At 33.5% G+C, this 26,579-nt stretch overlaps 5 protein-coding genes across 8 annotated transcripts in view; 3 read left to right on the top strand and 2 right to left on the bottom strand.

Moving 5' to 3' along the window:
- Positions 1 to 11,544, bottom strand: part of Su(var)3-3 (lysine-specific histone demethylase Su(var)3-3) — a 111,468-nt gene extending 99,924 nt beyond the window's left edge. The window contains exons 1-10 of the mRNA XM_018451780.1: positions 11,433 to 11,544; positions 10,851 to 11,073; positions 10,622 to 10,773; positions 10,403 to 10,564; positions 9,684 to 9,800; positions 9,395 to 9,571; positions 8,774 to 9,037; positions 8,525 to 8,662; positions 8,359 to 8,432; positions 8,119 to 8,267 (exon numbers count right to left, since the gene is read on the bottom strand). Coding sequence (XP_018307282.1) covers positions 8,119 to 8,267; positions 8,359 to 8,432; positions 8,525 to 8,662; positions 8,774 to 9,037; positions 9,395 to 9,571; positions 9,684 to 9,800; positions 10,403 to 10,564; positions 10,622 to 10,773; positions 10,851 to 11,073; positions 11,433 to 11,456 — 1,480 coding nt within the window. The 5' untranslated portion in view covers positions 11,457 to 11,544. The remainder of the gene's footprint in view (positions 1 to 8,118; positions 8,268 to 8,358; positions 8,433 to 8,524; positions 8,663 to 8,773; positions 9,038 to 9,394; positions 9,572 to 9,683; positions 9,801 to 10,402; positions 10,565 to 10,621; positions 10,774 to 10,850; positions 11,074 to 11,432) is intronic.
- A 2,152-nt stretch (positions 11,545 to 13,696) lies between these two features.
- Positions 13,697 to 17,418, top strand: LOC108725004 (uncharacterized). Its single transcript, XM_018451756.1, has 8 exons — positions 13,697 to 13,918; positions 13,985 to 14,036; positions 14,590 to 14,792; positions 14,849 to 15,018; positions 16,477 to 16,576; positions 16,638 to 16,689; positions 16,786 to 16,988; positions 17,047 to 17,418. Exons 1-8 carry the CDS (start codon positions 13,853 to 13,855, stop codon positions 17,215 to 17,217), a joined length of 1,017 nt encoding a protein of 338 aa, XP_018307258.1. The 5' UTR covers positions 13,697 to 13,852; the 3' UTR covers positions 17,218 to 17,418.
- Positions 17,419 to 18,735: 1,317 nt separating this feature from the next.
- LOC108725012 (ATP synthase subunit s, mitochondrial) lies at positions 18,736 to 20,290 on the top strand. Its single transcript, XM_018451763.1, has 5 exons — positions 18,736 to 18,842; positions 19,110 to 19,198; positions 19,279 to 19,484; positions 19,880 to 20,042; positions 20,160 to 20,290. The coding sequence occupies exons 1-5, from the start codon at positions 18,831 to 18,833 to the stop codon at positions 20,266 to 20,268; spliced, it is 579 nt and encodes a 192-aa protein (XP_018307265.1). The 5' UTR covers positions 18,736 to 18,830; the 3' UTR covers positions 20,269 to 20,290.
- A 446-nt stretch (positions 20,291 to 20,736) lies between these two features.
- On the top strand, positions 20,737 to 21,720 carry LOC108725013 (UPF0544 protein C5orf45). The gene is made up of 3 exons (XM_018451764.1): positions 20,737 to 20,901; positions 20,977 to 21,045; positions 21,152 to 21,720. The coding sequence occupies exons 1-3, from the start codon at positions 20,851 to 20,853 to the stop codon at positions 21,662 to 21,664; spliced, it is 633 nt and encodes a 210-aa protein (XP_018307266.1). The 5' UTR covers positions 20,737 to 20,850; the 3' UTR covers positions 21,665 to 21,720.
- A 1,372-nt stretch (positions 21,721 to 23,092) lies between these two features.
- Positions 23,093 to 26,579, bottom strand: part of Sulf1 (Extracellular sulfatase Sulf1) — a 30,550-nt gene continuing 27,063 nt past the window's right edge. For 2 of the 4 annotated variants that reach the window (XM_018451783.1, XM_018451785.1), the window contains exons 9-16: positions 26,100 to 26,283; positions 25,766 to 26,021; positions 25,503 to 25,688; positions 24,465 to 25,389; positions 24,001 to 24,396; positions 23,734 to 23,925; positions 23,580 to 23,670; positions 23,093 to 23,492 (exon numbers count right to left, since the gene is read on the bottom strand). In XM_018451783.1, coding sequence (XP_018307285.1) covers positions 23,402 to 23,492; positions 23,580 to 23,670; positions 23,734 to 23,925; positions 24,001 to 24,396; positions 24,465 to 25,389; positions 25,503 to 25,688; positions 25,766 to 26,021; positions 26,100 to 26,283 — 2,321 coding nt within the window. In that variant the 3' untranslated portion in view covers positions 23,093 to 23,401. The remainder of the gene's footprint in view (positions 23,493 to 23,579; positions 23,671 to 23,733; positions 23,926 to 24,000; positions 24,397 to 24,464; positions 25,390 to 25,502; positions 25,689 to 25,765; positions 26,022 to 26,099; positions 26,284 to 26,579) is intronic. The other 2 variants (XM_018451784.1, XM_018451787.1) reach the window with 1 other exon arrangement.

The following is a 26,579-nucleotide window of genomic DNA, read 5'->3' as shown; positions in this document are numbered from 1 at the left end:
CTACATTAGTCATCAATGTAATTCTACAATTGCTCTATTATTGCGCGTGACGTAATAATAATCTTAATAATGTTTCAATGCATTTTAATGCTATTTTTGACTCATCTGATAATTTCTTTTTCCAATTTTTCATTTGGATTTGCACAGCTTTAAATCTTTATGACTTTTCATAAATAAGTATAAATAATTTTAGTTTTATGATGACAATCCTCCCTCGTAAAAGATTTACCTTGAACCCCGATTAGGTCAATTTAGACCCGCGGTTCTGGTTAATGCATATCAGGTTGATTAGCAATTATTGATTTTACATATTGCACGTACAAAATTAATGAATCAACAATATTCCAGGATCGATTACGCTGGAACTCGATCGCTGTTGCACCTCACGACAGAGGCCAACGGCCGCTACAAGTTGGCGCTGACCTAATACCGATATGTGCCACTGGACCATTTGTCTCCACGGAACGGGGGGCCCGGCGCTAAGCAATCGTTTCGTTGACGCTTCTTCACGGACGGCACGGACGGCGGTCGTGACGATAGCCGGGATGAGAAATCACGTGGCTCATGTGGCGGACTGTACCCCAGATAGACTATATCGACAAGGTACCCTACCGCGTTGCCGACACGAGGGGCACTGTAAATGGTAAAGACACCGGCGTGGAGGGTAGAGGAGGCCCGTGGACGTACGTATGTGTGCAGGGTACCGCCGTGTGCATGGATAGGCCGAAAGTGGTCATGGGAAAGGTATCGGTGCATTAAGGCCAAGACTGGATTCCGCGGGGCGAGGCCGGCTCGTTGGCGGGTAGGAGTGTACAAGGTCTTCGATACCTCGTAAATTACCACTCGTGGCCCCTCCTGTCCCCCTTCCGTCCGTTCGTTCGCCCGCCGTCCAGTTCTCGGCTCTCGGCTAATGTTAAGCTGCCTACGTTTTCGTTCAGTCGAGGGAAGACTTCGAGAGAAAAGATGTGCCCTCCTCCCGCCTTCCTCGTTCGTTGTTTCATCGGGCTCTATGAAAACACCGTTGCGCCCCGGGTCCTCGGGGAAGATAACATGTTCGAATGTATTGGATGACTTCGAAATTAGTGGATCAATGCGCGCGCATTGACAGTCTTGCGGCATATCTGCATTTCTTACAAACTGCATCACAAAATGATACTTTGTACACTAATTGTAAGAGAAAAATTTTAGTAATTGTAAATATAATTACATGTTACTGTAATTAAGATTATTACTTGTATGATGTTAGTAATAATAATTATATATATAGTTCTATCAATAAATATATATAATCAAAAAGACTATAATTATTATTACCATAAAAATGGTAGTTACTACAATTTATAGTCATAAAGAATATTTAACTATAATTTATAGTAATTGCAACCATTTTTATGATAATAATAACTATAATTATAGTCATTTTCAGTCGCCGACTATATATATTTGTTGATAGAACGATATATAATTACTATTATTAACATTATAACAGTAATAATCATAATTAGAGTAACATGTGATTATAAATATCAAAAATTTTTCTCTCAGTGCAATAACGAACTAATGGTCCACTAATGAAATTAATTGTATCAAACTTCATGTATAAGAATTCTTAATACATTGCGAATTAATAATTTTATGAATATATTTTCTTATAAAAATGATAACACGTATTTCAATGAAAATTTTATACGAAATTAATATTTGAGATAATATATAGTTAAAGAGATCAAAATCTATACGCTATGTGTTCCAAAGTTTGTCGCAACAAAGTGCGCTCCTTTTGTTTAATATTCTTTGCAGTCGGGAAAAGGAATTTGAAAAAAATTTCGTGTAATGTTTCCGTCGTACGTCTAATATGCGTATCATGGCTCTCGCAATTTTAGTGGGGGGGCTCAACTGCGAGACAATATCGCGCTCTACTAAGCCGTATTTGCTCCGAGTAGCTGGGATTTTTATGTCGGACAAATCCGATCCGCGCGATTGGAATGTCAAGGAGCCCGTGCCGAGACTTGAGAATCGCGATATCGCTCTAAAGTGCATCCGCTCGCAAAAAAAATGTCCGTAGCGCCGTGGCGCGGGCCGACCGGGGCGAATATTTGAGGAGAGGAGGGATGCATATTCAAGATCGTAACGATGCAATTTCGATGGTGCATACATAATGAGAGCCTCGAGAGCGGTGCGCCGCTCTTGCCCGGTTAATATCAACCTTTCTGCACAATGGTCCTATCACGAGAGGACTCGGAAGAAATTTCGACGTAACCGATGGTGGTTGCATTGTCATACCTCGAGCTTCGCTCAACAAAGACTGCCTGTGCAATGCAGCATTGCTGCCGCCGTTGCCGCTGCTGTTGCTACTTCTGCTGCTGCTATGCCGAGGGGAACGAACGAAAGTGCGGTATTGACGTTGAAAAAGGAAGAACAACGACATAATCTCGAATCATCATGCGAGATGAGTATCCGGCCGCGGCGGGGCTGAGCTCGAGAAGCGTGATTTTACCTACTCGTTAAACGTTGAACGCTTCTTGCTTCCGGTAAACTCCCATGGTACCTTCGTATGCATTTCGATCCTGATTGTTGATTCTAAATCGTTCATGACTGTTAAGCGCACGTACGTGCGCTATTCGCGAGAGACGCAAGGACCGCTGGGAACAATAACAGTGCGCAGCAGTATGTCGAAAGTAACTTGATTACGCGGCTTAATTAAGCTCAATTACGATGTTATTATAGCTTAATGTAGAACGCGGCTGCTAATGGATAGATATAAAACGTATCTACTATGATGAGATATCGCATCATCCGTAACAATCATCAAGAGATACGGTAGTGTCTCGAGTGTCAAGTTCTAATATTGTATATTCATGAATGAGTGTCAAGTTCTGATATTGTATTATACATGATTAGGTGGCAGGTTCTATGAAGAACAGCCGAATGTTGGTAACATCAGTAATACGGAATATGTCTTAACGTTTATAAGGTTTATAGAATACCTTACGAATCATGCGATTTCTCATCATAGACGCGTTATTAATCATTAGACTGATTAGATTAACTCCCGAGATCATGTTGTGTGTATAATATACATATACACTATACTATAATTTTTTCTTTTAAAATAAGAAATAAATATCGAAGCTATGTCTCATATAATAAATTCCCTTCCCTCTTTTCCGCTATTTCCTTCTTTTTATCTTTACCTTCTTCATTTCTTTTCTTATTTTATCTTTCCTCTCCTTTTATCACAGGACGCCGCAAAATCACTTCGAGTCCCGATAAAAGCACGCTGGGTTATCCTCGCGTCAATTAGCGCGATCGGGCACCGGGGGGAATTTCGTCGTGTCCCCACGGCGTGCCCGGTTCGCGCCTCGAGGAAGCGTCATCGTCGCATTAAGGCCGAGTAATCTCCTTTATCGTGTCCCGATCCCGATTAATTTAAAAATATGCACGCGTTAACGACGCGTACGGTGTATCGCGAGCAACGGCACGCATTACGCGCGCAAGGAGATGCGAGGAGGCGCGAAAGGGATGAGAGGGAAGGGAAGGAAGGAGAAGATGGCAAGGGGAACCAGCCGACTCGCGAAGATCCTGCGAAGGACATCCGCGTGTTGGAACCCTACGCGCGGATGTTACCACGCCGGCTGTATCCGATAACAACAAGGAGGAGAAAGATCGCGGATGGAGGAGGGACCTCGCGCGCGTGAAGTCAACTTTACGACAATATAATTTTGGAAGCGACACACGGACGGCGTGGAATGCGACGATCGGAGTCAACGAACGGCATATAGAAGTCTTCGATACGTCGTAAATGGCCCCCGTCCCTCCCCCGACTCGTCGTTGCGCTCCTGATCGTACACGGACCTCTCCTCGTGGCAGAAGAAGTTTATACAGGGTGTTTCGTGAATATCGGCGATTTCGAGTGGGTTGTCCATCGAGCCAAGTTGATAAAACTTGGCTATCGCGAGAGCTTTATGGCACAATTACAGAGCCGTTTAACAAATTAAAGATGGAGATCGAAGACGGAAAAAACCTTCTGAGTAATGACTTCAGATATAAACGATCGATTTCAAATGAGCTTTGCTTTCAAGATATTTTTGCTTGAGATTTAATTATCAAGGTACTGTTGAGCTGTAGATCTGAAGAACTGCGAAAGAAAATATTCAACAAAATTTGCGTTACAGAAGGACTATCTTCAAATTCATGGATATTCCTAGGAATGAATTGACGGAGAAATTCTACAAATTCTACAAACACCTTGTGGGTTGTCACGTGCACGATGTCGAGCTGTCTACGGACAACGAAAAATCGACGTCGTTGCATGCCAAAAACGCCGACGACGTGGTTGGTCGAAGTGGTATCTCATTGCAGGCAAACAGAGCTAGGTAATTCTACGTTATATGGCTGATCGAGGGAACCGGTGAGGAAGGCCAAGACGGTACCTCCGTGACGGCCGGCGTCTTCAAGATACATCCATAAATTTTGGCGCACCAAATACTCCCCGAGAATAGCTTCGACTGCATAGGTCGGATCAATAACCGCATAAAGTATACGGGAAGAAAGAGCGCAGCGGCACGTATTCGCAGTATTCGGTCTTGGAACGTGAACGTGCGTGGACTGGGAAGAAACCCATGGAGATCGGAGTAAAATAGAACCTCGCGATCACGTCTCTGTGTTTTTCCTTGTGCAACAGGAACAACGCGCGAGGCAGCCTTACGCACTTTTTGTTCTGCCTTAACTTTGCGCCGTTCGTGGATATGATGATCAAAAGTGCATATGAAATTGTTGCCGAATATTTCCGCGATACATGACGACAGGTTGCCAGTGCATGTATTCTTTAATTTTTAATAACGATGATCGATATCGTTACATGGTCATATTATACATGGTAAAAAAATTGCGCAACGACAATATAATGATAATAAACTGTCGTTAAAAATTACAAACACGGTGAGAGGTGACAATGTTAGAAAAGAATTCACTCAAGCAACATAAATCCGGGTATCATTATTTAGAGAAAATTTCTCGACGATTTTTTTCTCTTTTCATAATCCGTAATTATAAAGTCACATCGCCCTCGAATTGTAAAAAGTGGCAAACATTTCAATATTTACGTTTATATTAAAAACTTGAGTGTTTCAAGGATATCTTAAAGAAACGATTTACAAAGAATCAAATCTCTTCCTTATATTATTAAATTCCAAGCGTACTAACGTAGGAACGAAGGAGCGGCTGCTCTTACCTAGATAAGGCAACAAAAAGGATAAACCGGTACGTTACCGGAGTGAAATAAATGGAACCATAAAAATTGGAACGGGACAAACGTTCTATAAAGTATTGTTTTACTTTCGGTGCGTTTCTCGATAAAATCGCGGCCAACTCTTCGGCAGATCTCGTTTGAAACCGAGAAGAAACTGATGGTCCGTAAAGAGCGCGCCGCGGACGGTCCATCTTGGACGTTCCGATTATATCGGGTGGATCGGTGCTCGCGCCCGAAGCGCTGCCAAAGGGGCTGCTTCAGAAAGAGAAAGAAAGAAAGAAAAAGAAAAAAGAGAACCCTATTATCGTGCTTAATTTAGCGTTAAATTGTTTACATCTCATTAATCGCGCGCGGTGGACAACAACGGTAGGATCCGCTGCAGCAAAAGACTGTCATGATCATCGATGCACGTCAGTCATGGGGGGCCATGGCCCACGTCCCCCTTGGATATCGAGTCGTCCATTGCCACGCTCACGATTCTCGCACGGTCGAAATGCATTCGCTTGTGCTCTGCAATTCCGTGCGCGATACGATCGGAACTGATTTCTTTTTCGATCAAGAGACATAAATAAAAAAAAAATGAGTTAAAACAGGATAATGAACTTATTCTGTTCATTACTCTGCTCCAGATCCTCGTACGTACTTGACCTGGAAATAGTCACTTGTAATATTTTTACACTCCAACATCGAGAAAATATGAATTGTTGTAAAATTGATATCGTTACATCAAATGAATAGTTTTTTTTTTCTTTTGGACATATTTTCTTTCTTTTTTAAGAAATATTCTTAACTTTTAAATATACAATTCCATCAAACCGTAATAAAAAAAGTGTTATTTAATTAAAATTTTAATTTTTTAGAAATACTGTTATAATAAGTTGCTTAACGTTCTTACGTCGTTTAATATTTATTTGATTTCTATTTACCTTTTTCAAAAAATTGTGAGTAAATCCATATCTATGTTCACAAATGCCAATAAATAAAAGAATAATCAATAATACACAATATGTTGTTAATAACAATTTTAATTGGAGTGTAAAAGCACCTCAGATGATCATTTACGTGAAAAAATGAGGTAACTATATTTTCTCAGGTCAATAGTTAATATAGTAAATTATCTTGATACAGTGAGCTATCTGAAATAAAAGTTTTGGTCTATTCTTTTTTAGTCTATTCGCCAAACGATTAGCAAAACAAGAATAAACTCAAGAATGAATTAAAACAAAAAATAGTTACTATATCAAATACGTACGCGAGGGTCTGGTTTTTATTCCTATTCTTCTTATTATCCTTAAATCAGGTTGTACCCTGCTTCTCCTTAAATTTTTATTGCGCTATCACTCACAGAAACATGTGTACGTGAGTGTACATGACGTATAAACATATACGAATGTGTTGAGCTCGGTTTCGGGCTAAGCCCAAATGACTGTGCGGATCGGTCATCCCGGGAATCGGAACAGATCTCTGTCTCTTCTCGTTCTATATACCCCATTTCGCGTCGATGGGACGACTTTGGTGCTCGGTGCTCGGAACAACGTCCACTTGCTTCGACCGATTCGTCGAATTTGCAACGCGGTATTGACACAGTTAAGCCGCGTTACTGCGGGAATGATAGCGGCTAGTTTCAATTGCGTATCGAGTACCGCGTAGGTAGTTAAGGAGATAGTCGGATTTCCACCGTGAATGTTAATCTTCTTAGCTTAGTTCATGACAAACGGAATTTTTCGACACGAACAAATATGTTTAAAAATATAGTAAAAGACAATATATAACGAAGATATTAGGGGAAAGACAAAAAAATATTCTCACGGGACAAAAAAATATTCTCAAAAGGTGTGTTCTTCCTTGACGTTCCTAAAATCAATAATACCCATTTCTATCAATGTAACTTTAATTAATCTTGATTTAATTTACTTTTCATTTTTTCCTAGTATTAAGGATTAAAAAAATAAAGAGTAAATTAAACGGAGATTAAAATTAATTTACATTGAAAGAAATGTATGTAAGATATTTAAATTAATTATCTCATTAAAAAATCGTATATGTTCAGATACGATTTTTACATATGTACATTAAAGTACACGATAAAACGTAAAATTTGATTAATATCGCTAGGTTTAGTATGATGCGTAATAAAGAACATGGATATCCATGCATGTCTTGATAAACACATCTCATAAAATTAAAATAACTCGGCAACGATTTATTTGCCGATATAAAGCGCAAAAATACCCGTTTACATCGGCGATCGTAAAATATTTTTAACGGCGTGGCTTTTCTGTCGCCGCTTTAGTAAGCTCGTAAGGGTTTACGGGCTATGATCATAGTATAATTTCACATAATGAGAACTCTGGTACTCGATCGTATGAGGGATACGGCGACTATCTACACGGAATCTCATGCTATCGGCTTTCAATAAGGTTGATAAAGTCAACTACAGGGAGACGCGAGAAGCGAGAGTATCAAACGCCTATAAAGGAGATGCAACTCGCGAATAATTCACTCATTATCTGTACCATCTCCTTTCTACTTTAGCAATTTCCAGAAAATGTCGAAAGGCTTGGATGTGCATCTTTTAGCAAACGTACATCACGAATCTAATTTCATAGGCTCTTATATGTTTCGATCCATATAATATCATTAATTAAATGTTCCGCAATTAATTAATAATTAATTCGTCAATTTTGTTCAACTAGTATGGTACATAAATATTTTAATGTACAAATTACGGTTAAAGAAAATTGATTACGTATGGCGCAAAATAATACAATCATGCATTTGAGAAATAATACACAATCTCCGTTTTGTAAATTTTCAAGCATTATAGCTTTGAAAGTGCTCCTTTTAAAAATAATTAGTAGACTTACCCGTTAGATGACTTCCAGTAAATTCGAAATCATCGTCTTGATCCCAGTGCTTCAAACTCAAGTTCGACAAAGATGTTGCATTGGCAAACTCCAAGTTCGCAAAATGCCAATCCAGTATCTGCCGATCTTTGGATGATAAATAGACGTCGCTGTATTCAAGACAAAAGAAATTTATGTCAATTTGTATATATAACGTAGATATGTATAATAGCGTGTGTAGAATATAAAACGTATATTTACCTAGGAGGTGATGCTTCCAACTCTTGTAGTTTTGCTTCGATTTCTTTCTGCTGATCTGATAATTGATCCCATTCCTAAAGAATAAAATAAATAAACATACCATACATGTCTTATTATATATTTAATTTGACTATAAAAATATATTTTTATTATATAAACTACATACCTTGCAAGCATTATGAAGATCACGCAGTTTAGATCGGAGCACGAATTCCTGCGTTATATCTCGAGTTTGTAATTTACTTTCTGTCATTTCTTTGTATTGTTTATTTAGTTCCATTAAACGATCCATAATAGAAATCATCTACAATATAAATTAGTCATTATTTAATTAATTGTACAATCACATTATTTTTTATAATTACATATTTTACATAAAATAAAAAAATTTCATTAAATTTTAATTTATACGTACTCTATGCTGATTGTTGATTAACCGTCCTTGCAACGAAAGTACTGAACGTAAATGCGCTACTTGACGCTGCTTTACACCTTGTTCTTGTAAACGTATTACCCATTCTAATGCTTGTCCTAAAGATACTGGACGCGCATTGCTACCTTGTCCTCCAGATCCTGCGCTATTTACGTAATTAAAATCTAATTGATGCGAGAGATAAGAAGTTGCTTCTAGTAATCTGTTAAATTCTCTTTCAACCATTTCATCTTTATCTTTGGGAACCTGTAAAAGACATAAAACATACTGCTTACACTTTGTGGCATATGATTAATATTTATTTACATAATTATAGAACAATCATTTCAATACCAAGAGTATTTATAATAACAACTGTATCAAATTTAATAATGTATAGCAGAGCTAGGATTTAGTTGCACATTTCGACTGATTTTCAGATTGGTTCCTGCCCCTCACTTCACCAACCGATCGGCCGATCAGCATTTAGGCTGCGCACGGGTTGATGAAGTGAGGGGCAGGAACCAATCTGAAAATCGACCGAAATGTGCAACTAAATCCCAGTTCTGATGTATAGCAATAAAATTTATTTTATTTTATTTTATTAAAATAATTCAAACATACTGTTTGGCCATCGCTTTCATACAATGGACATTTTTGACGTATCTTATGAAGCTCCATATTAATTTGTTTACTAAGAGTCGTTACAGGATTTCCACCTAGACCTGTGACTACCATAGCTCCTAAATCCGCAATATAATTTGATTTACGAAACGTGGCGATTCGTCCACCAACACGATCCTAAAATACAAATGAATAAGCAAAACAAAAATAAATCCAAGAATAAACTAAAATAAGATAATTATCTTATTTTATATAATTACTTTATATAATTACTAAGTATAATACTTACTCTAGCTTCCAACACAACTACTTCTAAGCCGAATTGTTGCATTTGTTGAGCTGCTGCCAATCCAGCAATACCAGCCCCTATTACAATGACTTTCCCTAACTTTTTAGTCGGCAAAGGCTGCAACCAAATAAATATACATTATTCAGTTCTCTAATATTAATATATATTGTATAGCATCCAGCAGCCCCAATTTCAATATTGCACATATTAAATTGATATATTGCAATTTGAATTATATATACATATATGTATATATGTACAATACAAGAATTATACATATATGTATATTGTACAATACAAGTATATATAATACAATACAAGAATTGCAATATTGATTTATATGATATTGAAAATGTTGGATAACACTGTTTGTTAATTGCTAGTCAAGCAAAAGACCTAGTTAACTATATGTTATATAAATATTAAAATTTTTCTTCTCATTCCAGCGTCTTATGTCAGAGACGTGATAATCTCTTTTGCATGTATTCATTAATATATAGGACCTAGTTTTTAACGCCAAATCCGAATGACTTATCAGAAGAAATTAACATAGCAAAAATACTCTCGATAATTTGTCATTGCTTTTTGAGAGACAATCAAATAAGATCTGGTATGTGCGTTCTAGGTGAATTTGATCCCAGATCTCTGACAGCTACGCAACACTCTATGCCACAATCATCACTTATTAAAATTTTATATATGTATAATTTTTAAATTACCTTAAGACGTTTAAAAACTCCAAAGTTTACGAAACCATGTCGCTCTAAAAATGCATGAACTCTACGAGCAAGTACTGTGTCACTGTTATAAGGTGATTCAATTTGCTGTAATACGTTCTCAATGATTAACTGCTGTTTTGGATTTTCCAACCAAATTTGTAGCTAAAATTCAATCACATTAGAAAAAGAACAATAAGATCAATCAGTTTAAATACTCACAAGTCTATTCCTGATGTGTAAAAACACTTTCTGTGTTTGCGGTGGTCCACCAGCGATATCAGGAAAACAAGCAGCTTCGGTAGATGTCAATTTATCAAACGGAAGACGACTCTGAAAGGCTGCACCTTCCAATCCATTTAACAATTCCTTTACTAAATATATAGATATAAATTAATATCCCTATCAACATTACCAAGTTTAAAACTAACAACTAATTTATAAAATTCACCATGTGGATCTTCGTGATCACTATCTTGATCCTCTTCATCCTTAACTTCAGTTTTTGAGACAGAAGGTACAGGAGCAGGTACTGTAGATTCAGATTCCTTTTTTACCTCAATGGATACTTTTTTCTCAGGCGTTACGAGACCAGTTTTAGATTTCTCTGATGTATCCGAGGCATTCTCATCTTCCAACTGATTATACTTTTCCTCCATTTCTCTGTACTCCACCTATAATCAAATTTACCTCTAAATTCATTCACTCGTGCGCGCGCGCGCGCGCGTTAAATAAAAATAAGAGATTTTATATAAAGAACCATGTAAAACATAAATAATAAGTTTGTTTAAAAGTAAAACCATACATAACCAAAATGCCTACACTGTCTCATGATAAACAACATATCTATGAATAATTATGAAATACATCAGATAAAAAACATTCCTCTCAATTATTATCACATGAAAGATAAAATATAAGCCAGTGTGTACGACGATTTATCTTAAAATTGATTGATGCACTTAACCACAAATGTTAAGACATCTCTAGAATCTAGACGAATCTTAATGGGAAAAATGTGAAAAATAGGAACCTTTGCTCTTTTCCTGCGACTCATATCGTGCTGGTTATTTAAATATCAGCTGATTATTTAATATCGGTCCAAAGTGATGGTAATCACAGTTCCTCGAGTTTGTTTTGATGCTTGAAACAGCCGGCACACACACAAAATTCAAGATTGGTAGTCATCGGATAATGCGGGAACGCAGCGCCGTAGAGGAACCTTCTGGAAACCGATGCGGACGAATTCGATGAATATCCGGAGATAAGTAGAGAGAAAGACACGAACTGTCGGTAACTACATTATCATTTTGTGATATACAGGGTAGGCCAAAAGTTTGGATACATTTTCAACATTGATTAAACAAATGAAAGAAACTAAAGATCATAGCGAATGAGTTTTATATATGTATTTCCAGCAACATTATTAATGTTTTATTATTGTTTATTGTTTAATTGATCATTGAATTGCAAGTATACTTTTATATACATTAAATTGTTAATGCACAAGTTTCTTTTTAATGAAATGGTCGCAAATTCTTATATAAATCCATCGTGTAATATGATTCAATTAATATAAATTAAAAATAGACGTGTTAATAAGGGCTACGAACCAAAAGACAACATGTAAATATGTAAATAAAAGATATAATATAATTATTAAGAACTAAAACAAATAAAAAATAACAAATGTCGTTTCGAGCCCGATCGGGTCATCTTCAATATTACACGAGAATATACATATTTAAATTATAAACGGTTCAATTAATATATAAAAAGATAAAAAGGTACAGACTTCTGGTGTAAACTGGTCAATTGCATCCTGTCGTTATTAATCTGATATTAAGTCCAAGCAATGATATAGCGTGTATTATAAGATGTCAAACTAATAAATTTCTTATTTGAAAATGTCATAGTGCGCAAAAATATTCACAGAAGTATCGTAATTAAAATAGTATCAAGTCAAATTTTTTAAAATTGTATAATATTACAGTGTCCAATAAGAAAAAATCCTTCGTATCTGTTCTAATACAAAAACTTTTTACTAAGTTGATACACTTATTTCGTCGTTGATATAAAAATATGTTAAAATTTTGAAGCAGCATTGCGAGGAAACGTTTCTGTTATCTAGTTGAGAAGCACAAAGTCACTTATATAAATATTTACTTTTTATTTAGAGGGATGCCTAAAATTTTTTAATAAACATTTAAAATGTTTCTCGAAGGAGAATAAATGCATATTATAATTTAAGAATCATACGAAGTAGATATTGTATAATAAAGATACGCATGTTTATAAATTTTTTTGTAACGATTATATATGTAAGTAAAAGCGCAACGTGAGTTACATAATAAATGTTTTTTTAAGCAATTTAAATAAATATGGCGTTGCATAGTATGTGTCCACTTACCTCAAATCTTATTTAATATACATGATTATATTATTTATTATCAGTACATTTTTTAAGCAAACGAGCAAATAATGGATACATTCTTTGCGGCACACGATAACTTTTTTCATACAAAAATCCTCTAATATCTTTCCTGAAATATCTTTTTCTAAATACGCAGTTTAAAAATTTTAAAGACAATAAAAAAAAGTAATAGAAGTTTTTCTACTTTACAATAGGCGGTTTTCGAAACTTTTAAACTAATTTCTGTAAGTCGAACGATATTTATGTATTCCTGCATTAGCATCGATAAAAATAATACTATTGAATGGCGTCAAAAGGTTAAACATATCAATTCCCAGATAGCATACGACATTAATAAAACATATATGAACGTTCTAAGAATATTTATACATTCTTAAAATGTTCTATGAACGTTTTTAGAAGTTTGGTGCTGTATGGATTGATATATCAACGAACATAGGGGCAGAAAATTTTATTGTAAATTCTTTCACAAATTATAAACTATGAACGTTTTTAGAAGTTTGGTGCTGTATGGATTGATATATCAACGAACATAGGGGCAGAAAATTTTATTGTAAATTCTTTCACAAATTATAAACTATAGTGATTTTAGCGAAATGAAGAGAATTGGTATTAAGTAGACTGATATAAGTATTTTATCTTTACTAAAGATAAAATTACTAAATTATTATGAAATCATAAAAGTGCAAGTCATTCGTTATTGTCGTTAATAATGAGGGAAAAAAGTGAAACTGTAAAAATATAAAATAAGAAAGATTTAAAATGCTAAGGTGTATGATTTTGAACGTTTTTGATATATAATATGTAGATATATAAGTATAACACGTGTACATCATATCATGCGCGCGTATTATACTTATTACATAATACCTGTTAGATTGCCTCAGATTTCACAGACCATTCGAGACTATAATTATTAGGTTTACTTTCTTCCATCTGTACGGAACATTTTCAATATTTTTCAAATATTCACATTTATTTGCGATATTTAAAACCGAAATCTGTACTCGCTATTGACAATGTCTGAAATAATCGTACAAAGAGCTAGGCGTGAAGATTGTAAAGCCATCCAAAAACTTGCACAGGTATTTTTTTTTATAACCGATGAAAATATTGAACAACTTTTATGCATAAAAAATATCATTTTGCAGGAATTGATAGACTATGAAAAGCTGTCCGATAGACCACAAATGGATTATAAAAGTGAGATTCGTGTTGTTTAGATTAAACTCAGTGAATGATCATTACGCGAATTCTTTTACATCGGCATTTTATATTCAAACTCATATTATTAAATGTGTGTGCTCGTTATCGATTTGCTTTCAACGATTATCTCCGTCGACAATTATTCTGTTAAAACCGCGCTTGTTACCGGTACCGACGCTGTCAGGATTCATGACAGTTTTTCTACCGATCAGCTGTTTACTTCGTGTCATACGATGTATACATTCGCAACCTTTCCTTTGTGCTCGCGAAGCGAAGGATATCTCGCGATGTGTGTATGTACCTATCGCTTAACGACCAGCTCAGTTGATCTCGAATAAAGCTCAGTAGCATATCTTATTGTACATCGCTCTAATTCTCTATTCTTTTCAACACCTTCTGACTCCTCGTGATTGTTCGCGTATAATTCCGACATCACCAGCGAACCTGGTTTCCGGTACCACTTTCCCTTTGCAATACTCACAATACGTGTGTTTTCATATTATATTATGAAATGTCTCTAAAACAATATTTTATGATAAAAATTTTTTAGCCTTCGAAAGAGATGGTTTCGATGGGCAACCTTTATATTTGTGTAACGTGGCAACATGTGATGAAAAGGTCATTGGATACGCAGTCTCTCATTACACTTATTCCACATGGTGTGGAAAAGGTATGTGTCTGGAAGATATTTATGTGACACCGGATTTTCGAGGGAAACATGTTGGCAGCAAGCTTCTAAAAGCTGTCGCGAAGGTATATTCAGTTAGAACTGCGTATGCGATATATACCTGATTACGAAATATTCGTAGGAAGCAATTGAGAATGATTGTCATAAACTAGACTTTGTGGTTCTTGAATGGAACCCAGCGCAAGAATTTTACAAAAAACATGGTGCCATTGATCTGACATCTAAGGAACCATGGCATCGTTACCGTCTTTTTAAAGAAAATTTGAAAAAATTGGCATCTGATTGTGAATAGCATAAATGTATTATAATTAATTAACAGCGGCAATGATTATATTATATATACAAATATTTAATTTGTATCAAATACACTTCAAAATAAAAATTTAACAATAATTATTGCAATGGCTATTTTAAATTAATAACAAAATATTAATAAAAATAAAAACTATTGAATACACGAAATTGATTTTTAAATAAATATATTTTCAAAAAATTTTGCACCGCAAAAAAATTACTATGCCATGCATAGTAATTTGCGGTGCAATAATAATTACTATGCATAATTACTATGCCGTGCTTTCTCTATTTTTACTATTATTTTATGATTTCAAAATTGAAAGCTCAATAAAAAATTTCTCGTATAATTTGTGTTGTATTATAAAATGAGATTAAAAAATTATTTCTTTAATCTTAAGTAATACATATTGTATTAAATAAGTAATACATTAATATTATTTTATGCGATATTTTTTGCGATATTTGATATATTCCATCGTAACGTATATAATTTTTTTCAAATTGATTTCCAATTGTGCTCTTTTAATATTTCTACTTTCCGATCGATTTATCCAATTTTATCTTATCTTATCTTATCCATAGACTTTATAGATATAACAAGAATTACCGTGTCCGTCTCTCTTCAAGAGAAATTGGAAATACGTTTCGCGCATGCTTGACATAATATTATATATACATTGACTGTTTCATTTTATTTTGTATATTTTTTTTTAATTACCTGCACTTTACATTTTTAAAAAGAATTTTATTTCCTTCTTTGTTACGATGGCTGCGTTCAGCAGAACGTTTGTTTTGCAACTGTTGGAAGTTTCCTTCGCGCTAATTGGATCATACTTTTAGATCTAGAAGAATGGTCCTATCTCAGCAGATAATCATAAAACGGTTGCAAAACTGTTGAGTCTGCTGAACGCAGCCGATATATCATTTAACATTTTTACAACAATATTAACGCATTATACGTTTAACTGACATGCGCAATGTAGACATGCGGACACTTCGAGAAGTACTAAAAAATATGTCTCTTTCCAATCTTCTCCGAATATTGTTTCAAATGCAGAAACTATAGCAATTAATATCAGTCCACATTTGACGAAGCTACGTATAGATCATGTATATGCATATATGTTGTACACTTAGGCCGGAATCAGGCTACGCATTAAAAATTGAGATTGAAAATTAAAATTTGAGGACAAAAGATTTTTAGCTCCTATTGTTTTGATTGGTCAAATTTCAATCTTTCAATCTTCAATCTCAATCTTCAATGCGTAGTCTGATTCCGACCTTATATATACACACATAAATATCAATCATTACATTATATACTATATGCATGTATCTGTTAGATTGGATCATGATTGGATCAGTTATCATAGATAGTTATCGTTCAAGAAATTATAATCATTAGGTTTGGTTTCTTCCATTTGTACATATGTTCAAACATTTATCGTGATATTTGACGTCGGAATTTATTTATTCATTTTTGATAATGTCCGAAATAATCGTACGAAAAGCTAGACGTGAAGATTGTGAAGCCATCAGAACGCTCATACAGGTAAGTTTTGCTGATATAACCGATGAAAACGTTGGGCAACATAAAACATATTATTTTGCAGGAATTGGCTGATTATGAAAAAATGCCCAATGGACCAGAAATTGATTATAAAAGTGAGATTTACATACTTTTATATATTATGACAGTTATATATTTTATTATGTTATGAAATATCTTTAAAATAATATCTTATGATGAAAAATTTTTAGCCTTAGAAAGAGATGGCTTCGAAGGGCAACCTTTATATTTTTGTAACGTAGCAACATCTGATGAAAAGATCATTGGATATACTTTGTCTTATTATACTTATTCCACATGGTGCGGAAAATCTATGTATCTGGAAGATATCTATGTGACACCAGACTTTCGAGGAAAACATGTTGGCAGCAAACTTCTAAAAGCTGTTGCAAAGGTATACGTTCAGTTAGAGTAGAGTATGGGATACATGCCTAATTATAAAATATTCGTAGGAAGCAGTTGAGACTGACTGTCATAAACTAGACTTTGTGGTTCTTAAGTGGAACCCAGCGCAAGAATTTTACAAAATGTATGGTGCCAGTGATCTGACATCAAAGGAACAATGGCATTGTTATCGTTTCATCGAAGAAGATTTGAAAAAATTAGCATCTGATTGTGAATAGCATGAAGATATTTTAATTGTTGATAACGGCAATCATTAAAATAAGGTGGCCATTATAATTATATTAAAAATATTAAAACAAATGATTGTCAAAATAGAGGAGGAAAGTATAATGGTTTACTTTCAACATAATCCTAGTAGCCACCCTGCTGTATTATACATACAAATACTTAATATGTATCAAACTTACTACAAAATAAAATGTTCAATAAAAAATTTTGTCCCTGCATTTCAAAATGCATGGATTACTATATTCTTTGTATTTTTCATCTTTTCTCTTTTTCCCTCCAATATCTAACTGTAAGCTATAACTCACACCAATTTTACTAATTTAAGGGCCGACTGTTCCAACTTCTTGGTAAAGTTTATCTGTTAGGTAAGTAGCAAGATTATCTAATCACGTGTGCAGATTGCCAGATCTAACAGGTAAATTTTATCAAAAGATGGAACAATCGGTCCTAAAAGATATAACATCTGTGCACACACACACACACACAGCACACAAAATGAACTCAGAAAGCTTGAAAGTCTGACGTACCCATGTTTTAAATCGGAACTCGTTCACTGGCGCCTCTGTGTGCATTAAATGTTCAAGTTCAACAACGTAACCACGATATTTCCGGCGCATAATACGTCCTTTAATCTTGTTCCATGCTATTTACATTATTTGCAATGGTTCTGTTCCATCTATGACAAAAGATAATTATATATTAAATATATAACAATATATTCTCTAAAAATAATACTAAATAATTAAATTCGGTATAATTTAAACCTATAAAGAAAGACATTAGAAATGTAAAAAGCATCACATAAATGTTTATCATTTAAAGTAAATGATAATCAAAGAGCTCAGTGCATTTTATTCTTCTTCGTTGCGTTTTTTCTTAATAGTTAACACTTTTTAACTTTATTATATTTTTTAGACTTAATTAAATTATTTCAATTTTTAATTAATATTTTTCTAATCCAATGTTACGCATATATTTTGTGGACACATACCACAAAATAAAAGCCAACAGTGTGTGTATATATATATATATATATATATCATAACCGGAATAAAATCCAAAATAATATAGGTGTTTGCTGAGAAAAAGAGGACCTTAATGCAATAGGCATTAAGGCCGGTATTCATAGTCTGTTCTTATTTTAAGGCCATCTTAAGTCCCAAGATACTAATACGGCTTTCTGATTGGTTCATGGCATCTTAAGACTGTACTTAAGACGATCTTAAATATAAGATCTGAATACAAGCAGACACAAAACTGTGAATACAGGCAGAGGGAAATCTGAATATTAATTTGATAGATTTTAGTTATTTCAGCGATTTCAATGATTTATTTCCATCAGGAGCACCGCAAAAAGAAATGGATATTGTTGTGTAGTTTACATCCACTTCTTCAGAGGGCAGTAATGCGCGGCAGCAATTTGCGGTTACAGGAAAAAGACCCTACGTTCTTCTTTCAGGTTTCTCTCTGGTTAACTCTGGTAGTACATATATCCGGTACGAGGAAACAATTTGATTGACAATTGTTCACAATAAATTTTATCTTCTAGTGCTTACAGGCGTGTTGTCAACTTGTACAGTTGATTAGAATAATTGAAGGCATAATGATGCCACGCGTATGATATACTATTACATTTTGTATTTATCAATATAATAATGATTAACTCTCTTATTTTTGTTATATCACATTTTGTTTTTTTATTTTATATATGTATAATATAAAATAAACAATATGTGATATAATAACATATTGGAAGATGCATAACTCGAATCATGTTTTTTATTTCTATAATAATAAGATAATATAATATATAAAATGTAGGAACTTATTTATTTATTATGTAATTATTTTTGTTATATTATATAAATATTATGTATTACAGACATTAAACGGACTATTAACTATTTCGAATCATTATCGAAAAGTGCCTAACAGAGAATTTTTCTATTGGTTAACCATAATATTTAACAGGTATCCGACAAAATTCATTATTATATTAATTGTTAGATTATTTGCTAATATACAACTTTTAAGGTAATAATTATTTTGAGGGTTGACTATGAAAGAATTAAGTCGATTGGCCCAGATGGTGCATGTGCTGAGTGGCTCTTAAAGAATGGTGCCAGTGTCAGATGGAAAGGTTTCTCGGAACACTTAAAAGATTACAATAAATTACAATCGGATGAAAATCGAGGTTATATTCAAGCAATAGATGGTACAGACTCTGGAATAACACATATAGGATTTCCATACTTGGGTTAGTGTCATATTAAACATGCATGTGTATACATAATAAATTAACAATATTACTTGACAATGAGACGTTTTAACTGAGAATTCTTTGATAATAGTTTAATAGCAATATAATTAATATGACATAATTTGGAATTAGATATTAATTTAAATTTTTCATCAGGAACAGTAAGGCCCAGTTCCACAACTCACAGTTAACTCTTAACCGAGGTTCAACTTATTCATTGTCTTTTTCTAATTCTAGAATTGGAAAGAGATGAGAAACAAATTGAACCTCGGTTAAGAATTAACTGAGTTGTGGAACTGGGCCTAAATATACTAATCAAATGAATTCTTAAATATATCGTCATGTCATTAGATAGGTAATATTTATAAAGAGTAATATTTATAGAAATTCAGTTGGTTGCAGGTATATCGACGAGATAAAACTTATACGTTGTCGTTATTTATATAACACCGCCTTACCATTATTGTCAGCAGTGAAGGATACCCTAACTATTCTTGAAATCAAAGATTGTAAGAGTATAACCGATCAAGGAGTGCGCAGTTTGAAAAATCTCAAGTAAGCATTTTATATTACTATACTGCATATATTTATATTAAAAAAATATTATTTTCAATGTTTGTTAAATTGTAAAAGTATATAGTTCAAATATTGAGTTCTTTTTATTTTTTACAGAAATCTGAAGACTCTAAAGATTACTGATATACCATACTTGGAAGATAAAGCTTCACTCAGGAAAGAGCTTACAGAAGCTCTGCCAAATTGTACAATAGAATTGAAGTAAATTATATGGAACATCAATATTAGTAGCATATCTGTGTATAGTTAAATGTCCAGATTTTGTTAAATGTCATATTTTTTTTAACGTGTATTATAATACATCTCACATATAAAATATATTATTAATTCAATATGTACTTTATAAAATAATATATAAAAAAAATAAAGTAAGAATTGATTTTTACTTTTAGAACATATTCGCGTGTATCCCGTTCCATCCTATTTATTATTTTAAATTAGCCTGTTCTTTCGCGCGCGCGCGTGCGTCACTACACTGAAGTGCACTAAAATTTTATATAGGCCTATTCTTTTTGTACTGGTTCATCTTGCTTCCTCTTCTTTCCTTCCGGAGAGAAAAGGAAGAAAGATGAACTGGTGCAAAAGTTCAGCCAAAAAGAACAGGCCTTATCTCTCTTTCGCCAAACTTCAAATATATATCTATTTCATTTCAGTACTACGAGTGTACCTACACCAATTCAGCTATAGAGAACAGATCTGATTTCCTGAGTGGCGGTTATAGTCTTACTTAAATTTGAAGCTCTCTGTGTAGTTTCCTCAGTTTTCGAATTACGACATATTTTCAGAAATGCCACAAGATATGAATGTTTTACATTGTTATTCTTGCAAAATGTACCAAGTAAGCTTAAATTGGATATCATTAATAGTAGCGTTTGTTATAACCTATTTCATTTCTTTCGTTTTACTTTTATAGGTACATATAGTGAAAAAAGCACGCAAGTGGCAGTGCAAGTTGTGTAATGCAAAGCAATCCATACGGAAAGTAGGTACATGTTTCAAGATTCATTAGGGATAACAAATAATACAATTTGTTATAATTTTTATTCTCAATGTGATTAAATATTAAATCACATTGGTTTTATTTCTAGGTATATTTCCAAGGATCTGGCAAAGATTGTCGTCTTCATGTTCAACATTTGAATTATTTGAAAACAAATGACACATCATTTTCCTTATATCTTCAGCAAGAGAACAGCAATGATGATTGTAACGCTACCAACACTGTTCAAGAATTAAACGTTGATAAACCTGTTGAAAGTGAATGGGCAAAATATCTGGACTCACCGAAGAAAGAATGTCTATCTGATGCACAAAATTCACCTGATAGTATTCATGAGACTGAAAATATGATAACAAATGAGAACTCTCTATGTAATGCTACAAATAATGATTTATGTGATTCTGAAAGTATTGTAGATGATCTTAATTTTGTAAGTGAAAATATTGTTGATAGAACGGAGAAGATATGTTCTACAAGTTATAATTATAGAATCGAAGATAAATGCAATTTGCAAGATAGCGATAAATCAAACAAAGATCATAATGATATTGCTAACATCTTTGAAACTTATAGTGAATTAGATGATCCTATCGATATTTAATTTTCATGAATGATTGATAGTTTCTGTGTAAATTAGTAAAAAAACATTGCAGGAACTCCCCCCTCCTACAGTATTTGAATTAAATATATCATTTTCCTGAAAAGTAACATTTTATTACAGAATTTAATACATAAAAAATTCAAAAAAATATATCAAATTTTTTTCACAAATTTTAATATATATTCTACAATTTCAATTAAATGCATAAATTATTTACTACTTCTCATTATCTATATACATACACATGTATTTTTGGTAACTAAATAACGTTTTTTAATTTATAATGTGTTTCCTATATAAAGAAAATAATACCGCAGAGACAAAATGTTTGTTTTTCTAAATTCTAGACTTAAATACATTGTTTTCTTTTGTTATATTTCTTTTCTAATAAAAATAAATGTAAATAACTGTTTAGGATATAATGCAAAGAAGATAGGAAAGGTAGAATGCTGATTGAAAGATGTTATTACATACATTTAAAAATTCTTATATATCTAAAATAAACAATTTGAATTTGTAAACTATTGCAATATCAGCAAAAAATTCGTATAACATATAAAAATAATTAGCAAAACAATTATATAGCCGTATGAAGACTGTATATGTTAGAATATGTATGAATTTATCTTTATTTCTTTCTAGTTGTATTATATACCAGCATTCTACTTTTCCTCAATATATATTATGAGTTACTAATAATCATTTTGCTATACTAAAATCGCTGTGCTAAAACAATATGAGGACAAATATGATACTTATAGTTAGATTAAAAGAGTCAAAGTCCCAAATAAAAATTTTGTAATTACAATAATTTTATGTTTTTGAATAATCGTAAAAATTCAACTAAAGCTTAGAGCTTAGATCATCTATTCTTGCTTTAGAATCAATATTATGATATACCAAGAATATCGATGCTTATAAATTTTGGCAGTGCATTACGTAAGGATATGTATACATTTTGTCATATAAAGGCAATAGGAGAGTTAAAAAAAATGGCAGCATTTGATAAACATTTCTAATTGTTACACAAATAATACATTACAGAAAGGTTGTAATTGGCAAGGGAAGATAAAGTTATTCTTTTCGTTGTGTGTTCAGTCTTCTATTACACAGCTGATTTCAGTAATGATACTCTAATAAATACTTCTTGTGTAATAAGAAAATGTATATTGACATTGATTAATATCGACGTGTTAACAGTGAGGAAAATAATAATATTGTCAAATTCAATTTATTAATTTTTAAACAAATGTGATTACTCATGACGTATATCTTAAAAATTTCAAGCTATAATTAGACAAGTTACTTGTACAATATAATTATTTTCTCACTAAACATTTTCTTTAAAAAATGAATAAATTATCAAAAAACATTTGCGAAATAGAACAAAATTACCTAACTACGTCTTTAATTATTTATAGTCCCAATTATATAAAACGTATATAAATCATATAAAAATTACATATTTTATATATTTATAAATGTGTTCCACACGGTGCATATGACATTTCTACAATTAAATCTGACAGTCGCCGTAAAATGTATTGAAAACATGCACAATGTGGATGACGAAGATCTAATAAAATTGAGTTATTAATTTAAATATCTGCTAATATAAGCTCGGTCTCTTCATTATTTATTACTAAATAAATTAGGTTACTAAATGCATTGCGAAATCAATATATATCTAAGGCAATTTGTCACGAAATTGTTGAAGCGTAAAAAAGAAAAGATAAATCAGTATTGATGTCTATAATTATGACGTCGGGGATTCACTGAATCTTGATGTCGCCAGCTACTTTGCCAGCTTCTACTACGCCTACTCCAGCTAAAACAAAAATGATATTGATATTAAATTCATATTATCATATTTGATTCAACTATTTTTAATATTTAGAAACACCTCTACACCTACTTTTGTAACTTCTTTCGTCTTTTATTAGATAGATTGCCAAGTTCGCTTTCGCGTATAATTTGTAACGCCGAAGGTACGAACATATCTTCTGCTAAAACAATTTATGAGACTTTTATTACTTAACATATAAATAAATATTTTTTACAAAACGTACCGAATGCATCACTATATTTTCTTTTCGAAATATATCGTTGGTGTTGCTGAAGTTGTGGCATAGCCTCTCTGGCGTTACCGACTGTACAATCCCATGTACCTTTACAGCCCTTCAAGTGTTCCAATTGATCGTGCAGATAAGATTTTTCAGTTGGTGTCAAAGATGACGCTCTATTCCATTGTTCAAATGGATCTATGACAAAAAATGAAAGTAATATCAATAATTCTTTCGTGAAATATTATTCCTTAAAATTTTTTTCATACATACCAAGTCTTAAATTATAATATGTTACTAATCCTGTAGTAAATTCGCAGTAAAGGAAATCGTGCGTCTTGTTAATTGTACGTATGCACGAATACGTGTTATTATTAGCATTCATGCAAAAGCAAAATGGTCCCGCATTCCACAGAGGTGCGGTACGCCAGTGATCGTTATCATGCTCGAAGCAGTTCATTTTTTCCGTTAGGCATTCCTTTTCCAGCTTTGCCTTCTTTCTGAGTTTTCGTTCTTTCTTCTTTAAACGCTCCTCCTTCAATCTTCGTCTTTCTTCCCTAGCGATCTCTTTCTCATCTTTTTTTGTATCTGGCTCGCAATAACATTTATGTCGTGCTTCTAAGGGAGTGTTTAGCATCGGTGGCAGACGATCGTTGTTATTGATTAAACCTAAAGTAAAAATTATATAATGAAAAATATCTTTAAAGACAGAAACTAAAATTAATCAAGATTCATACCTTGTTTGTGTTTTCTATCAGGAGATTCAAGAATAGTAACGTCGATCCTCGCTGGTCCAAGACCTGTCGTCCTGTTCTTTTGTACCTTGGGATATCTCTTCACTGACGGTGTAGTCGGTAATATAATGGATGTATTTCGAGGTCGACCGAAACTTTTGTCGATAGCCGGATTAATTTTTGGCACCTCGGTCATATGTATCGACGTCATTGTTATAGTCGATCCAGATTCAGTAACTGCGATCGATTCCGTAGTACGATCTTCGTTGGAATCGTTATTACTCCTGAATACTTCTGAATAATGAGTTCCTTGCCTCACAGTGCTTGCTTCTGTAATCGTAGTAGCAGGAACAGTCATAAATTTGTGATTGTGTTTCTCGCGAGTCGTAGGATTTTGCGTAGACAATGTCACATCACTAGTAACATACGTTGTATTCGCGCGTGGGACATCATCGTGTACACTATTCGTAAGCAGCGTATTGTTTTTACGATGATGCGTTTTCCTGCGCCTTTGCGGTTTATCCTCTTCGATTTCTGTTCTGTTCGTAGGTGTCTCCTTAATCTTCTGACGACGAGGTTGTTTCTTCGGTTTAACTGTTGTTAGAATCATTGTCGTTGATGTTTCACTTGCAGTCTCTGTTGTAGAAGTTTCAATAGAACTATATTTGTCGGGCTTGTCTTCTGTCGTCGACGGTTTTTCATCGCTCGGAGTAGTATTAATCTTCGTAACAGACTCCGTGGTCGTGTTTGTGATAAGATCTGCAGTAGTATGAGCAATTTTATCGTGCTTTTTATGATGTCGGCTTGCGTGTCCCTTCGGAGAATGATGGTGGGTTTTGTGCGAACTGCGAGTTTCTTCTGCGTCAGCAAGCTTCTCTTCATTATCCGAAAATTGTGGTCGTTTGATCATTAAGTGCCTGCGAATCTCCTGCAAATACATAGACGTTGTCACAAAACTTAATTAAAAGACTATATACGTATACAATACATCATATTGTATTGAACAATGTATTAATATATAGATATATTTATATAATTTACTTTCAACATTTCCAATTGCGTTCGCATCTCTCGGATTTGCTGCTCAATCTCCCGTCTGGATATTCGCCATTCGTTAGGATCTTGATATATGGCTTCGGTACAGTTTACACCCCCTTCCGGTAAAACCAAACATTTTGGCGACAATGATTTTCCTACTTCGGATGATAAGTGACGAACTTGAGTTTGCTAAAATAATAAATTGCTTATATTTATAGTAATATAAAATTATATTAGCATAAACTCAACGTTTCGTCAAACGTTACCTTCAAGTCATCTAGTTCTTCTTCAATGCTTTCCATAATCTTCGTGACATGCTCTATAGTATCCTTCTTCGTCACGTTTCTCCGTACTCTCCGATGCCTTTTTATTACGTCATTCAAGTTTAATCGACCATTAACAATCTTATCTAAAGTGGGATCAAAATCGTTTATCGAGTAGCCGTAATCCAAGTAGTCGACAATGTATTTGTTTAATTCGTCAGTTTCATCGGAATTCTCAATTCTTGTATTACTGCCGGTTCTGAAATGCATGTCATACAGAGACCTCACGATAAAAAGCTCTTTCGAACTCTACGATATTTAATAATTACTTTCGTACCTATCAAGATTTTTCTTATATTCTTGGTTCACCTCCCGCGCCAGCATATCAATCTCCTGCATCATATCGTCATCATCTTCCTCGTCAATCGCGCGTCTATCTCTATCATCCAAATCAATGTCATTATCAGACTCTTCATTATTTTCCTCGGCTAATACGATATCATCCGATATTTCTCGCTTGCCTATATCAAATTATTTTTCATTCGTTTTAATTCAAATTTAATTAATTTCAAAACAAAGAGAAGCTTTTGAGAGCCAACACAGGTTGTAAGTGTATAATTATGATTTATTGATTTACTCATTAGAGCTTTTATTTGAATTATTTGTTTAATTCATTTCATAACAATTATTTCAATAATTTAAAAGAATGTAAATTGTTAGGATAAGAAGTTCAAATTTATCAGCGAATATCTTTATTATTGAAGCTTTTATTTTTTTCTTTGATAGATTATATGAAAACAATAATAACGTTAGATCA

The sequence above is a fragment of the Mycetomoellerius zeteki genome, unplaced genomic scaffold (assembly GCF_001594055.1).
Source record: "Mycetomoellerius zeteki isolate Tzet28-1 unplaced genomic scaffold, Tzet1.0 scaffold321, whole genome shotgun sequence".
Taxonomy (NCBI): domain Eukaryota; kingdom Metazoa; phylum Arthropoda; class Insecta; order Hymenoptera; family Formicidae; genus Mycetomoellerius; species Mycetomoellerius zeteki.
The sequence above is the reverse complement of the archived record's forward strand: the minus strand, read 5'-3'. Positions and strand labels throughout refer to the sequence as shown.